Here is a 17,769-nt window from a genome sequence, read left to right on the forward strand (position 1 = left end):
GCCACGCTCTAGTTTATTCCACACCAGCCCTTCTTCACTCAATTATACTTCTTACTCTACTCCTTACTATACTAACTAACCTTTTCCTTACTCTATTATACTGCCTCAATTCTAGTGTACTCAACTCATCTCCTTACTGTACTCCACGTCACTACTCTACTATACTCCTTACTCTACTCCCTACTCTATTCTACCATACTCCTTACTCTACTTCCTACTATATTCTACTATACTCCTTACTCTATTCTTCAATAGTCCTTACTTTACTCCCTACTCTACTAAACTATACTTCCTAACATACTCCCTACTCTATTCTACTCCCTACCCTACTCCATGCCATGCTCTAGTTTATTCCACACCAGCCCTTCTTTACTCAACTATACTTCTTATTCAACCTTACTTGCTAACTTTTTCCCTTCTCTATTGTACTCCTTACTCTATTCTACTGCCTGATCTACTCTACTATACTCACTATAGTCCTTATTGTACTCCCTAATCTACTCCTTACTATACTGCCTACTCTACTCCCTAACTTACTCCCTACTCTATTCTACTATACTCGTTACTCTACTTTCTAACATACACCCTACTCTACTCCTTACTCCTCTCCCTGCTCTACTATACTCCCTACTCTATTCCACTGTACTTGTTACTTTACATTCCAACATACATTCTACTCTACTCCTTACTCTTCTCTCTGCTCTACTATACTCCCTTACTTATTCCCTACTTTATTCTACTCCTTGCTCTACTCTATTGCCTATTTTACTCCACTCCCTACTGTACTATACTCCTTACTATACTCTACTCCCTACTTTACTACAAACTGTATTCTACTTTTTTCTGTACTATTACACTTCCTAGTCTAATCCTTACTCTATTCTATTTTTTCCTCTACTCCTGACTCTACTCCTTACCTTACTCCTCCATGCAACGCCCTACTATACTACAATCCTTACTAATAAATACATAAATAAATATATTAATGAACTTAAGAGTGATTCATGTGTTCAGTTTTTTTTTTTTTTTATCAGTAATTCTTCACACTCCCACTTGTGTTGATGTGTAAGATTTGTGTGCTTGAGATCTCACCAGGTTGGTCAGTTCTGCGAGGTCTCCCTTGTGTGTTTCTCGCTTTTCGATGTGGTGCTCCTGCTTCGGGGAGGACGGCTGCTCTGTGGAGGACTGCTGAAGCTGGAAGGAGAGGATTGGGTGTAAAAAAGAGAGAACACTGAGCGGAAATTCACCACCCTTTTGGGTAACGCAGACACTGACCTCACTGTTAAACCAGTGACACCCATTGACTCAGTATGGAGAGGAGTCAAAGGGAGGGACCTCTCACTCACTTCCACACAAAATTTCACAAACATATCATGCAACGTTCCCCTCGCAACCAGTAACCCGACCACAAACACCGGAAAACAGACTGCTTCTGGAGAGCTACTGTCCAGCAGGATACACCCCATTCTTAATCTGTGGCTACGTTCAGGCTGCAGGCATATTGGGTTTGTTTCTCAAATCAGATCTGCTCTTTTCTTGAGTTGACTCTCCACACATTCAAAGGTGAAATAAAATATTTAATTTGTTTTCTGACTGTCTAGACAATCAAAAATCTTGATACAATTAGGACTGTCACTATAATTCCATTATCGACTTATCGTACAATAAATAGACATGACCTCAATAATATTTGATAATCGTGATATCATCTATTGTGTTTATTTGAATGTTTGTTCACATATATAACAGTATTTTAACCAGTCATGCTAAATGACTACATACAAACAGTGTGGGCTGCAGTAGGTGTAGAAAAATATATATTTTCCAAACTGTGATTATTTAAAATGCTGTTGTATTTAAAAGAGTATAGTTGCTTTAATATGCTATACTATTATAATTTATAAAAAAAAATTTATCGTGACAGACCTAGAAACAATCAAGATATGCCAAAAATGTGATTTGGACTGGCAGTCTGAATATAGCCTTACACACCCCATTCAACTGATCAAGCTCTCCTGGAGGCAGTATTCGAATGGATTAGGTGGGATTGATTAGTGGAGCTGGGCTGGAGACCCCCGCTGTAGATGAATGACCACACAGGCATCCAGTCCATCAAAGGAGGCAGAAGCAGTGAATCAGAACTAATCCAGGAGCACTGTGACTGGTTTAGATGAAGCAGAAGTCTGTGTTTATATATGTATAGAAGTGGCAGATCAAGCAGAAGACTGTTTATCATATAGAAACTGCAGTGGGCACTAAAAATACCATCGGAGGATCACAGCTTAAGGCTTACTGTCCTTTTAATGGGGATCAGGGGGAGCTAGGGTTTGAAAGTGTGCGTGTGTGTGTGTGTGTGTGTGTGTGTATACTTCCATATACTCCTATATGGAATATATATATACTTCCATACTGCCTCCTATACTCCCTACAATAACATTTACGTTCCTACACTCTCTTATACTTCCTGAATTTTTATAAACTTTCTTATACTCTACTATATACTCCCTACAGTACATGTACTCCCCTACACTTGCTCTACACAAACCTATACTCCCTTTATTGCCAACAGTCAACTATACTTAATATAGTACCATATATAGTCCCTATACTTCCATATACTCCCCCTACACTCTCAACACTGTACCGTATAGTTCCTATATTTCCGTCTACTCCCTTACACTTTACCATATACTCCTTATACTTCCTTATACTTTCCCTACACTCCCTTACAATCTACCATATACTCCCTATACTTCCTAATACTTTCCCTACACTCCCTTACAATCTACCATATACTCCCTATACTTCCTAATACTTTCCCTACACTCCCTTACAATCTACCATATACTCCCTATACTTCCTTACACTTTCCCTACACTCCCTTACACTCTACCATATATTCCCTATACTTCCTTATACTTTCCCTACACTCCCTTACACTCTACCATATATTCCCTATACTTCCTTATACTTTCCCTACACTCCCTTACACTCTACCATATACTCCCTATACTTCCTAATACTTTCCCTACACTCCCTTACACTCTACCATACACTCCCTATACTTCCTTACACTTTCCCTACACTCTACCATATACTCCCTATACTTCCTAATACTTTCCCTACACTCCCTTACACTCTACCATATACTCCCTATACTTCCTAATACTTTCCCTACACTCCCTTACACTCTACCATATACTCCCTATACTTCCTAATACTTTCCCTACACTCCCTTACACTCTACCATATATTCCCTATACTTCCTTACACTTTCCCTACACTCTACCATATACTCTCTATACTTCCAAATACTCCCCCTACACTCTCAACACTGTACCATATAGTTCCTATATTTCCGTCTACTCGCTTACACTCTACCATATACTCCCTATATTTCCTCATCTTTTCCCTCTTTGCCTATGCTGTACCATACACTCCCTTACACTCAACCATGTACTCCCCACAGTACCATACTCCCCACACTTCCTATTCAATAACCTATACGCCTTTTATTGCCAACACTCCTAAATACTAAATATAGTACCATGTAATTTCTATACGTCTTTTACACCCCCCTACACCCCACTCTGGTACCATATAATCCCTCTACTTCCATTTACTCCCCCTAAACTCCCTATACTGTATTACATACTCCCTACTGTACCATGTACTCTCCTACACTTCACTATACACTAACCTTAACTTCTTATAACACCATATACTCTTCTACACCCCCCTGTACTAATGATTGCACCCTATATCCCACACTATACTACCATGTATTCCCTATATTACCCTTCACTAGCCTATACTACCCAATGTGTCTATATTATGTAAAGTATTAGTGCTTCTTTTATCAGTTGACACAGGTAACTGGAAACAACTGATCCGATGGATTGCCAGATCATAATTAATTTTTTTTTTTACCACCAAAACTTCATAACTGCGCATAACTTTTGTAAAAGGTTAGGATGGAAACCTGGACTGTGTGTGTATGACTGTGTAACAGAGAGAGACAGCAATAGGAAACTAGGAGGGGTTGATCATGTATAGTTTTGGGCCCGTCTGAAGGAGCGGGCCGGGCCTGTGTGTGATTGATTAAAGATGTCCTACAGGTTTTAATTCACTTACTCATTAACAGGCTCTTCTCCTTCTGAGGTCTGCTCAAAACATCTGCACTCTCCTCAGATCTCACCATGTTTGTGTGTATGCACATACTCGCACACGAACACACAAACTGCACATGTGGTGCAACGTACAGTACAGTAACCCAGACTTACTGAAAATGCAAAGCCCAGAACTGAACTAAAGACTGAGTACCATATTTTTCAGACAATAAGGCGCACTGGATTATAAGGCGCATGAAGCGACACTAGTAGGGATGCCTACATTGAAGTGAGCAAGGGTGTCGCCATGTTTTCCTTCTAATGGGGAACTGCCTTAGTAAACAAAACTATAATTCCAAAAAAAAAAAAACCGAGCACTGGATGTTAATCTACACAGATTTCCCTACTGAAAACTGTTTATTTGGGTAATTAAAGCGCTTTCATTTATTTAGAGTAAGCTTAGATTTCCAGTATTTTCTCCAAGGGTGAGCGCTAGCCGTGGTTAGCAGCACTAGCCAGCTATGCTTAGAAGCTCTAGCCAACTGTGGTTAGCTGGGCAACCCAGCCCTGGTCAGCAGCATAGCTAGCCGTGGTTAGCATCGCTAGCCAAGTGTGGTTAGCTGTGCAACTCACCCCCGGTTTAACTGCAGTTAGTAGTGCTAGCCAGACCCAGTTAACAGCGCTACCCAGTCCCGGTTAGCAGCATAGCCAACTGTAGTTAGCAGCGCTAGCCAGCCCCAGTTAGCAGCGCTACCTCCCTTATTCTCTGCAATTATTTGGAGCAGCTTTACTGCTCCTTACAACCTGACCAGTAGATTTCATATATAAGTTGCACTAGATTAGAAGACGCACTGACGATTTTTGAAAAAAAAAAAAAAAATTAGGTCCCTCTTATAGTCTAAAATATATGAAAATATAGGGCTGCATGCTATTCTGCATATTTTTACCCAGAAAAGAGTAAATAAGTTATACTGGGCTGATACAATCTGCTTCAGGTAGATATGTCATGGAAATAAAAACAAAAAACTAAATGTTTATATATCAAACAGCAAAAAGTATCATATCACAAGATTTATTGTGATATATACGTGATCACAATTAAAATGCATCCATTTAAATTCACTCTCATTTACATTTTTCTGCCATTAATCAATTCTAATCATGACAAATGACTAATTGGCACTTTTACATTTAGAACAGAGATTAAGTAAGCACGTCTTACCTTCAGGTTCATGGGGTTGACTATGTTGTGTGTGGTGCAGTTTACAGGCCCCTGAGTGGTGACCTCCAGCGGGTACAGGAACCTGTGGCCCTGCAGCCTCATCGGGCACTTCAGCTGGAGGAGCGTGTGGCTGACACGACTCGGACCATTATTCACCAACTGCAGAGCATGCAACAGAGAGAGAGAGAGAAATATATATATCAACCCGAACTCAACCCACACAATACATACTGTACCTGCATATTATTTATAAGAAATTTTAAATAGCCAAATCTCTGTCTCGCTTTATACACTAAATACATACACTAGATCTGGAATGATAATTAGTTTATTGATTTATCATCCAAAATATATCGTTGCTGACCAATGAAAGGAAAAAAAGCATCTCCAAAACAGCAGCTATACAGGAGAGAGATAAAACCCTTTTATATTAATGAATTCATTGTAAAAGGAAGTTTATTTATGTTCATTTTTGGAGAGTTTCCATTAGTTCATTTATCAAGAATTTTGTGCAAGAAATAGTGCAAGAGACAGTGTGTGTGTTCAAATTATGTAATGAATAAAACAAAAATGAAGATTTTCATTAAACAGCAATATAATAGGCATTATTAGAATTACATTATTAGAGTGCAGCAGTGCTGCTTGAGTTCTTAAACACCTCAGTGTCACTGCTAGACTGAGAATAATCCACAAAACAAAAATATCCAGCCAACAGGAGAAGGAGAAATATATTTGAAGTCACGGGCCACAGACTCTGTAATAAAAGAAATAATGAAATATACCACTTTAAATAATATTTTTTTCCTGGTTATTTCATTTACACACCATTTTACTTGACTTACTATCTTCATCTTTGACAGTGTTGGGTAAACTAAGATTTTTCAAATTGATGTTTAATTTCATGATGCCTCTTAATATTAAACTCCTTAATTACGGCAATTTTTAGACTCTTTGGCCCGTTTTTTGCGCTAGAAATGCGTACCCTCTCTGCTTTTAGACTCTTTTATCCAGTTTTTCTGCACTAGAAATGCGCACTCTCTCCGCTTTTAGACTCTTTGGCCCGTTTTTTTGCACTAGAAATGCGTACCCTCTCCGCTTTTAGACTCTTTTATCCAGTTTTTCTGCACTAGAAATGCGCACTCTCTCCGCTTTTAAACTCTTTGGCCCGTTTTTTTGCACTAGAAATGCACACCCTCTCCGCTTTTAGACTCGTTTTTCTGCGCTAGAAATGCGCACCCTCTCTGCTTTTAGACTCTTTGGCCCGTTTCTGACACCTAGCGTTCAAACTTTAAATATCACATTATATAAACCTGCTTAACAGCGGGCCAACTTTCATTATATTTCTAAAATACCTCACGGGCCACTCCAAAAAAGGAAATGTTTTTTTTTTTTAGCACTTAGTGGAACTGATAAAAAAACAGAGAGTAGAGACAAGGAGGTGGTATTAATGTAATGGACGTATACAGTAGAAGGCAGACAGAAGGATGACATCTTCTAATGTTTAAGTACAGGGAAGAACATGATGTCACCCTCCCTTGAAACTTAGTGCTAGTGTCTTGTCTTGTCTTGTCTTGTCTCTACACCCGTATACAGAGGAAGCTGCTCTATCAAGAATAATGACAGGCCTCTTCGGCCTCTTCGGCCCCCAGGCCGGCTGGAGGACACGCAGGGAGACCGTACCTCATAGATGTGCTGCACTTGAGGCCCGAGTTCCTGTTCCATGGCCAGATTCTTGGTTGTCCTCCATTTCGGAAGTGGAAAGAAGACTTTATCTGGTCGAGACACACTTTACGAGCAACAGAAAGGAAAGAGAGAGAGAGAGAGAGAAGTGAGTAAAGAACTGATAGAACTTTCCAACAAGAGTTCCAGAAGAGTGAAGAATGAGAAACACCGGGAACAATGGGAACTCACCCCTGCAAAATAACATCAGCCTTCACTACAACATCCAACTTGTAGGGGACGACCTCACTTTGGGAGTTATTCTCGTTTTTACTGCAAACGGAAACAGAGAGAGAGAGAAAGAGTGAGAGAGAGAGAGAGAGAGAGAGAGAAAGAGAGAGAGAGAGAGAGAGAGAGAGAGAGAGAGAGAGAGAGAGAAAGAGTGAGAGAGAGAGAGAGAAATAAACTTATTTATTGAAAAAAAACTTGGCATGCAGATATCTAAATAATTACATGTCTTGTTTGGGCTTATTAGACACTGAGTCTTGCAACAAAGGCTCTCAGAGGCTACTCTTGGGTAGTGTACCTCTTGGTGAGAGGTCACTGGCTAAAATACATGCTTCTATGACACACAAAGACATTTTTTTGTCCAGTTGACAGACTTTATAAAGGGCATTTTACAGCTCTGGAATAAATTAAGACACCACTAAAAAGTTTCTTTAATTTTACCAAATTGAAAACCTCTGGAATATAATCTAGAGGAAGATGGATGATCACAAGCCATTAAACCACCAAGCTGAACACCTTGAATTTTTGCACCAGGAGAAAAGCAGCATAAAGTTATCCAAAAGCAGTGTGTAAGACTGGTGGAGGAGAACATGATGCCAAGATGCATGAAAACTTTGATTAAAAAACACCAGGGTTATTCCACCAAATATTGATTTCTGAACTCTTAAAACGTTTTACTTAAACATATATCTATAAATGGAAAAATCAAAGAAACGCTGGATATTACAACAGGGTATTAGAGTCTCCTGTTAAATACAATACAGTTTTCCCAAATAAACCTTTCCTTTCACTCTAATATTTGAATATATTTTAAATAGATTAAAATCATTACATTTAAGAGAAAAGAGAAGTGTTGATGAATAATGGAAGAACAGGTCATACCTGCGGATCTGTAGATCAAACTGCACCACCTTGCGAGTGTCCTTCAGTCGTGGCACTGTGAACCGCAGGCCTGCCCACAGCTGGATGATCACATAAAAAAAAAGAAAAATGACGTTACAAAGTTTAAAGCCGCCACAATTTCCACCCCGCTGTACTCCACACCTGGCACAGGCAGACGCTGACGTAAGTGTTAATGGAATGGTGCTTCACTGCACCTTATGGCAGGCTGTAATCCAAAAAAGCTGACCTGGGGTCAGTGCTTTTACCCTATAGAATCTGAAATTATACCTTAAGCTCACTGATTTGAAGCCAGATGTGGCACACCTGCAGAAACGTTCCTGCTGCCTCCATTCACACTCATTCTGTTATACTGTAGAGTACCTTTTCCAGTCAGAAAGCACTCCACTACACACACATACACACCAACACACACACACACTACACACACTACACCCTCCAACACACACCCTCCAACACACACCCTCCAACACACACCCTCCAACACACACCCTCCAACACACACACACTCCAACACACACACACTCCAACACACACACACTCCAACACACACACACTCCAACACACACACACTCCAACACACACACACTCCAACACACACACACTCCAACACACACACACTCCAACACACACACACTCCAACACACACACACTCCAACACACAAAGCAACATAACACACACACTCCAACACACACACACTCCAACACACACACACTCCAACACACACACACTCCAACACACACACACTCCAACACACACACACTCCAACACACACACACTCCAACACACACACACTCCAACACACACACACTCCAACACACACACACTCCAACACACACACACTCCAACACACACACACTCCAACACACACACACTCCAACACACACACACTCCAACACACACACACTCCAACACACACACACTCCAACACACACACACTCCAACACACACACACTCCAACACACAAAGCAACATAACACACAACACTCCTCGCACACACTCCTCGCACACACTCCTCGCACACACTCCTCGCACACACTCCTCGCACACACTCCTCGCACACACTCCTCGCACACACTCCTCGCACACACTCCTCGCACACACTCCTCGCACACACTCCTCGCACACACTCCTCGCACACACTCCTCGCACTCCACGACGCACGCACACTCCACGACGCACGCACACAATCCACGCAAACGCACACACTCCACGCACACACATACACACACGCACACACTCCTCAACACACACACCCCCCACAACACTCCAACACACCCCAACACACTCCAACACACTCCAACACACTCCAACACACACACCCCACAACACACACACCCCACAACACACACCCCACAACACACACCCCACAACACACACCCCACAACACACACCCCACAACACACACCCCACAACACACACACCCCAACACACACACCCCAACACACACACTCCAACACACACACTCCAACACACACACTCCAACACACACACTCCAACACACACACTCCAACACACACACTCCAACACACACACTCCAACACACACACTCCAACACACACACTCCAACACACACACTCCAACACACACACACACAGCACAAATTTTAATCGGGCCCATTAGAAAGTGTTTGTACTTTCTTCGTTTTATGATACAGTCTATAGATAATAACAAAGTCACGCTACCGCTCTGGTGGTCTCCTTTAAAACACTAAAAATAACCAGATTAAATAAACACATTCCAATTAGAATTACCTAACATGGACTAAATGGACATCGCGATGAGTGAATTTAACACCTCTGACGTCAAACCAAACTTCAATAAGGAGGCGTGGCCGCGAGCACGACGACCTGACGCGGTTAATAAAGCCACCCAAGTAACAGCCCTCCTCCACCAAGCCATTAAAAAACCCACAGCTCTCTCCACCTCTACACAGAGCCATTAGGGGAAGTCCGAGCCACGGGGGAGCAGAGCCAAAACGGCCATCACTTCCTGCTTCCTCCATAGGAACATTTTTCAGCCCCCCAAATGTTGGCCAACACTCACAGCAAGCAATAGTTTCCTGTTACCAGCCTGGAAAGGCTCCTCTGAAAACACACACATCGGACTAATGCAGCCAAATGAGGTCAGCTTGAAAGAAGCAGGACTGTTTAACCCACTTATATTCATTTATATCAAGGTTTTTAGGCAGAAAATAGTTAAAAAAAAAAAGAAATCGTAAAATATTGGTTCTCACCACCAAACAAAACCTCAATATAAAACAAATACATTCAATAACTTACATTGGTGCCAGACTTCATGGGATTTCCCAGGTCACAGCTCAGATATCGCGTTTGGTTCTCGGTCTCGTAGCTGCAGGTCAGCTGAGTCAGACTCTACAATAGGAAAAGTAAAAGAAAGTGGTTACCAGTGATGACAATACTGACCACTAACTACTGACCACTTAAAACTGACCACATACTATCAATTTCAGGAGGTGCTCAAATGTTATGGGAATCCCAAGAATTCATCATTTCACAAATTTTCTTTTCACGTTAACTGTAACTATTCAAGCAAAAGCGTTTCTGATCAGAATGCACCATTAACTTAGCATTAACTTTGTTTTTGTTTTTTTCCATTCAATTGAATAAAATAAATAGCCTGAATTGTTTTTTAAAGATTTAAAAAATACTTAGATATTAATTTTTATACCCCCAACAAAGATACTAACAAAGCACAATACATAGGATAGGAATTGACCATAGCAGTGCTATCCTCATCATGAATTTTCCTCAGAAATACTATTCTAATCATGAATTCACATAAGCAGTGCTATCCTACTCATGAATTTATCTTAGCAGTTCTATTCTAAAAATAATTTACCTCAGAGGCGCTATTCTAATCAGAAATATACCTCAGTGGTGGAATCATACTCATGAGTTTACCTCAGCAGTGCTGTTCTAATCACCAGTTTCCCTCAGCAGTCCTATTCTAATCATGAATTTACCGCAGCAGTGCTATTCTAATTATGAATTGACCTAAGCATTACTATTCTAATGATGAATTTACCGCAGCAGTGCTATCCTAATCATGGGTTTACCTCAGCAATGCTATCCTAATCATCAGTTTCCCAGAGCAGTGGTATTCTAATCACAACTTTCTCTCCGCAGTGCTATTCTAATCATAAATTTACCTCAGCAATGCTATTCTAAATGATAGATTTACCTTAGCAGTGCTATCCTATTCATAAATTAACCTTAGCGGTGCTATTCTAAAGACGAAATGTACCGCAAAATTGCTATTATAATGATGGATTTACCTTCGCAGTGCTATCCTACTCATGAATTTACCTTTTCAATGTTACTCTCATCATGCATTTACCTCAAAAGTGCTATCCTCACCATGGATTTACTTCAGCAGTGCTATTTTAGTCATAAATGCACCTCAGTACTAATACTCAAGTAGCAGTACTCAATACTCAGTCTTTTGGTAAACAGATAAACGCTAAATTAAAAGTTCAGCTAACTTTACAATTCTAGCCCTGTACAGTAGGTAGTAAACTGTGAAGGTAGTAAACCAAAAAATTAGTGAAAAACTATTTATATTACATTTAATATGTGAGTAGAGCTTAAAAATGAATGACCATTAAGTGTGGGATTGCCAATGCTAATGCTATTGAATAAATCTTAGCATTACAGGAAGCACTACAAAATGAATTAAGCTTTTAAGCTTATTATTGCTTAATACTGCCTTCACTAATTTAATAGCCAAATAATTATGTTTGTCAAATATTCAGTGCTTCGCTTTTTTGTAATTTAATTTATTTTTTTATTTATTTTGCTTTTTATCCAGGTTTTTATTTGAAATTTAATTCACCAAGACTAAAATTGACCTAACATGGCTCATCATCCTGCACCTCATATACAGCTTCTACAATGAAAGCCAATAAAAAGAGTCATTTAACTGCTTACAGAATAAGCCAGGCACGTCTAAGCTACAAGCCCGCGGGGTTAATAGGTGCTGCCTGCTGCACAGCTGTGGGGTGGGCAGCACCTGTCCCCATAAGTCACCTCATTATTGCGAGCGATTCCGCTGTAGTCCACCTCCGGAGGAAGCACCACATGCAACTCAGCTTCATAAGCTCCGCCCCCATCGTTCCGGGCATTGAAGGTCAGGGTCAGTGCGTTGTCGTCCCCCATGTACACTTCCTTCCTGTCCCTGAGCATCCCAAGCAAAAAGTAAAAACAGAACTGTTAAATACTGCATGATAATTTACTGAGGTAAAAGGTCAAAGGCTGACTTGGGTCATTGTGTTGTCAGAAACAAGATCATTGCTTTAGTTTTTTATGTTTTTGATCTATAAAAGTTAAAAAAACAGATAAAAACAGTTGAGAAAAGTGGACAAACACTTCTAATGACTGTGCTTGGCTAGTGCACCAAGTTACACCCATGTGCAAATGCACATATACAGCTTGTCTAGTCACTGTATAGAATTAGATCCATATAAAGTAATTAAATACTGTGTAAACTGTATAAACCTTTTGGGCTAATCTAGAGAAGTATAAAGCCCCTCTGTATTGAGCTGTAAAGCAGTGGAAATGTGTTCTACAGAATAAGAGACGGTGCTCTATCCAATACTTTTAGATGTCCATATACTGTACATTATATTAATTCTGGAGTTTAAGGGGTTAACAGCGCAAGGAATGCAATAAACAGGAACACATGCCGAAACAAGAATGTGTTATTGTCTCATTGACAAGATAGCAGGTGACTCTTCCGGAGTGTTCTGTATAAAACTCAGATTGGACAGACTTTTAAAGTTGTTTTAAAGCAGCAAGTCGTATTTAGTTTCCAGGAAGCCCCACCCCCTGCTTTTTCCTTTTTTTTCTTAAGTCAGTCTTCAAGTGTAGCAGACAAACCTAGCAGACAAATGATGGAAAAAAAAAAACAGTTGGGAAAAGAGGATATCTGTCCCTGTATGTCCAAAAGTGAGGAAAACCCTTTTAATGACTAAAAATAATAATTAATAAAGCTTGTCTAGTCACTATAGAGAATTAGATCCATATGAACTAGTTAAATACTGTATAAACCTTTTGGCACCATGACTAATGCCATGCATGGGCTAAACTAGAGGGTATAAAGCCCCTCTGTATTGAGCTGTGAATCAGTGGAACTGTGTTCTATGGAATAAGAGATATAATAGAGGTGCTCTATCCAATACGTTTGGATGGGATGAGTTGGCTAGTTAAGGATAATTAAGTTATTAAAACACAGAATGCAATCAAATCCTTAAAGAATCGATACATGAGCAGATGTCCCAACACTTTTGTCCACATATACTGTAGATTATATTAAGCCTGGAGTTTAAGGGGTTAACAGCATAAGAAATGCAATAAACAGGAACAGATGACGAAACAAGAATGTGTCATTGTCTTATTGACAAGATAGCAGGTGAGTCTTCCGGAGTGTTCTGTACTGAAATCAGATCGGACAGACTTTTAAAGCTGCAGTCGTCTTTAGTTTCCAGATTTTTTTTCCAGATAGTTTTTACATTTTCCAGTGTAGCAACAAAGTCATACAGGACCCAGAGCAGAGCCTAAGCCTGACGCTGTAAAACATCACCTCCTATAGCTCCTCTCCTCTCCTCTACTCCTGCTCCCACCCTTCCCCACTTTCCTTCCCCTGCTTTCTCTCTACAACTCTGAATACAATGAAAAATTCCATACCAAGGCCACGCAGATGCTTCCAATTACTGCCTGGCTTCGTAAAGTTGCTCTGAAGCACAATTCGAACATGGGCGCTGCACTGGTAGAGACTATAGGCTGCTCCCGGCTGTTCCTATCTTCCTTTAGGTTAAATATTGCAGGTCAGCATTTTATTTCTAAAGCAACAGGTACAATCATGCTGGTCACAGCTTCAACCCCTCTTTTTCAATGAACAGATGTAATAAACAAGGTGTGTCCAGTTTGTGCACTGACTTTAGACTTGATGTAACACAGTGGATCAACACCAGCAGATGATGGACATGTCGCTCCAAACAAACCATCACTGATTGGTGGAAACTTCACACTAGACCTCGAGCAGTTTGAACTGTGTGTCTCTCCACTCTTCCTCCAGACTCTGATTTCTCCCTTGATTTACAAAAGAAATGTAAAATTTACTGATGATCAGTGATGGTTTGTTTGGAGAGTCATGTCATCTGCTGGTGTTGATCCACTGTGTTTTATCATCAAGTCTAAAGTCAGTGCAGTTTTGTTTTCCCACAAAATCTTACAGCACTTCATGCTTCCCTCTGCTACTGACAACTTTTATGGAGATGTGGATTTCATTTTCCAGCAGGACTTGGCACACTGCCCACACTGCCAAAAGAACCAATTGAATTCTCTGAGAGACATTGATTTCTGGGTTTTCATTGGCTGAAAGCCATAATCTTCAACAATAAAATAAATAAACGCTTAAAATAGATCACTCTGTGTGTAATAAATCTATATAACATGTGTTTCACATTTTTAACTGAATTACTGAAATAAAGTAACTTTTTAATGTTATTCAATTTTTTTTATTCTAAAATGCATTAGTATATATTTTTCTAAACATATTAAATCTCAATTAAGATTATCAGAATAGTCTTATAGTTAGTAACAACCAGTAAAGCAAACTGCAAAATCTTAAATTAACTCAACTTAATACAGAAATCAGCTGATGCATCTCCATCCACTCCAGCTCACTGAATTATTCTCTTTTTCAGGCCATTCTGCACCACATAACGTATTCCTCACACACTAGTACACTACTTCGGATGATGTATTTAGTTACAAATTCATGCAGCTACAATAAATGAATGATAAATCACCGCTGGGGAGCACCGTGAGACCGAGCATGGAAATGGTTTCAGTGTGAGCAGAGCGAACGAAGCCCGGCCGAACGTCCTGAACCTGGAACTGAGAGGCAGCGCTGTTGTAAGTTACATGCCTTGGCAGAAGATTACGGTCGGGACCAAAACCTGGCTGTGTTCTCCAGAACGTCTCGGGAGAACTCCCTCTAGACCGGGCGTCTCCTCTTCTCCTCTTCCCCAACTCATCTCAACAGCTTCCTTCACAGCTCAATTTACAGACGCTCAGAATGTAAATTAGGTGAACAGAAAATAATGAAGTCTGCTGGGCCGTCACCATCGCTTGATACAACTTTTAACTTCATTATACAACAAAAATAATAGATTCATATTTACTGTCTCAGTGAATTGGCGAAGATTAGTTGGCGTGCATATGCAATATATGGACAAAAGTGTTGGGACACCTGCTTATTCATTATATTCTTTTTCATCAAGGGTATTAAAATGAGACTTTAGCCCTATCTGGATGGGATTAGTTACTCACAGGGTCGCGGGGTGATTTTTTTTTTCTTTTTTATGGGGGGGGGGGTCCTCTCTGATTTTATTCCTGTACGGAACAACCATGTATGTGTTTTCTCAGATTTCCTCTAACAAAAATTACAGGATGAATTACTAACTGTTTTTCACTGAACTCTGTGGTCCTCCAGTAATTTTATTCCCGTCCAGACGCACATCTCTGAGTTTCATCACCTTGAGTTTAATAAAATAGTTATTTGTCCACTGCCGTGCACCGTAATGACACTTTGGGCACGCGTTTCCACGGAGATCCCTTTTAAACACAACAGCGAGTGGAAACGGAGGAGCTACTGAACGCGATGTCACGTAAACAAGAAAGCCAAAAAACTCATTGGTCCTTCTGTTATTTAGATCCATATAAAGCAATTTATCTCATCATCAAATATGTATTTGGTAGATACAGAGATCGCCGGTTCGAATCCTGTTCATATAGCTTGCCACTGGCCACCAGAGCCCTGAGAGAGCACCAATGGCCTTTAGGTAATTGGCTGTGTAAATAGGGGGGAGATAATGGGGGAAATATGTTTTTTAATTGGTATAAAATATTAGGTCTTTTTGCATATTTTTTTTTTTATTTTGGATAAATAATTTTGATTGCTGAATGTTTGGTGCATCCCTAAATATCAAATTGATATTGAGTTTGTTTAAAGATCCTGGTAATATTTATCTATGACATATAAGGGTCTTAAGTGACAATAATATCGGTAATCACATTTATTTCTAGGACAATATATCGTCCAAACAAAAATGGTTATTGTGACAGGCCTAAATCACTCTATCGATATTTTGTCCCACCCCTACTTTATGCCCTTCTAGCCCACACCTGGCATTAGACATGTTTGTAGGTTTATGTTTGTTTATCTGCTGCAGTGAGTTCTATGCTATTGGCAATATCTCTTTTACAGGGACCTGAAAAGCCTGAAGTCTGCATGTGTGCATTTGCACATCTGTTCCAATGGGCAAACTGGTGCAGCTTAAAATAACCTAATGCATTTATTATAGAAGGTGTGCTTTTGCTTTTGACTCTGTTTGTGGCGTGCTTGCAGAAATGGCTTCTTTCGCATCACTCTCCCATACAGCTTCTCCTTGTGCAAAGTGTGCTGTATTGTTGACCGATGCACAGTGACTCCATCTGCAGCAAGATGATGCTGCAGCTCTTTGGAGGTGGTCTGTGGATTGTCCTCGACTGTTCTCACCATTCTTCTTCTCTGCCTTTCTGATATTTTTCTTGGCCTGCCACTTCTGGGCTTAATAAGAACTGTCCCTGTGGTCTTCCATTTCCTTACTATGTTCCTCACAGTGGAAACTGACAGGTTAAATCTGTGAGACAACTTTTTGTCTCCTTCCCCTGAACAACTATGTTGAACAATCTTTGTTTTTAGATCATTTGAGAGTTGTTTTGATGAGCCCATGATGCCACTCTTCAGAGGTGATTCAAATAGGAGAACAACTTGCAATTGGCCACCTTAAATACCTTTTCTCATGATTGGATTCACCTGGCTATGAAGTTCAAAGCTCAATGAGGTTACCAAACCAATTTTGTGCTTCACTAAGTCAGTAAAAAGTAGTTAGGAGTGTTCAAATCAATAAAATGATAAGGGTGCCCATACTTTTGCACCGGTCAAATTTTGGTTTAATGCATATTGCACATTTTCTGTTAGTACAATAAACCTCATTTCAATCCTGAAATATTACTGTGTCCATCAGTTATACATATATCAAACTGAAATGGCTGTTGCAAACACCCAAATATTTGGGTGGCCAAACTTTTTCATATGAATGTATACTGCAGTGCAGTTGCAGCAGCTGAACGCAAACAAACAAATATGTTTCCGTACGTAAATGAGAGGGTAGGAAAAGGGAGTGAGGTTATTTCTGTGAGAATAAAGTTGCAAATCTGTAAAATCAAAGTGGGTCTGAATGCTGTAAGTACAGAGAAAGGGGGTATATGGGTATCAGCGGCAAAGCCAACTCCCTAAATATTCCTAACCCATCCCTTTCATCTGCTCCGTCTGATTTTCTCCCGCAGGAACCAGCTGCCAATTCCAGCACCTGTAGCACAGCTTTCTATATTGGGTTTTACATTTTTTTTCCACATTTTTGTGACTGATAATCTCAACTAGAGGATCTTTCACTATTAAAGCCCATTGGAGAGAGCATATTTTGAGAGAGCATAAATAGAACATATACAGCAGAATAATAA

General features: G+C 40.1%; 1 protein-coding gene across 3 annotated transcripts in view; it reads right to left on the reverse strand.

Moving 5' to 3' along the window:
• The window catches only part of itga5 (integrin, alpha 5 (fibronectin receptor, alpha polypeptide)), a 100,272-nt gene that overhangs the window by 12,848 nt on the left and 69,655 nt on the right, over positions 1-17,769 (reverse strand). The window contains exons 20-26 of one of the 3 annotated variants that reach the window (XR_007441601.1): positions 12,229-12,376; positions 10,462-10,554; positions 8,161-8,240; positions 7,243-7,323; positions 7,012-7,117; positions 5,332-5,490; positions 290-1,194 (exon numbers count right to left, since the gene is read on the reverse strand). Coding sequence is in view for 1 of the 3 variants with exons in the window: in XM_022677267.2 (XP_022532988.2) it covers positions 1,093-1,194; positions 5,332-5,490; positions 7,012-7,117; positions 7,243-7,323; positions 8,161-8,240; positions 10,462-10,554; positions 12,229-12,376 (769 nt within the window). In the remaining 2 variants the exon portion in view is untranslated. Of the gene's footprint in view, positions 1-80; positions 1,195-5,331; positions 5,491-7,011; positions 7,118-7,242; positions 7,324-8,160; positions 8,241-10,461; positions 10,555-12,228; positions 12,377-17,769 lie in introns of all 3 variants that reach the window. The other 2 variants (XR_007441602.1, XM_022677267.2) reach the window with 2 other exon arrangements.

Source organism: Astyanax mexicanus, chromosome 13 (assembly GCF_023375975.1).
Source record: "Astyanax mexicanus isolate ESR-SI-001 chromosome 13, AstMex3_surface, whole genome shotgun sequence".
NCBI lineage: Eukaryota > Metazoa > Chordata > Actinopteri > Characiformes > Acestrorhamphidae > Astyanax > Astyanax mexicanus.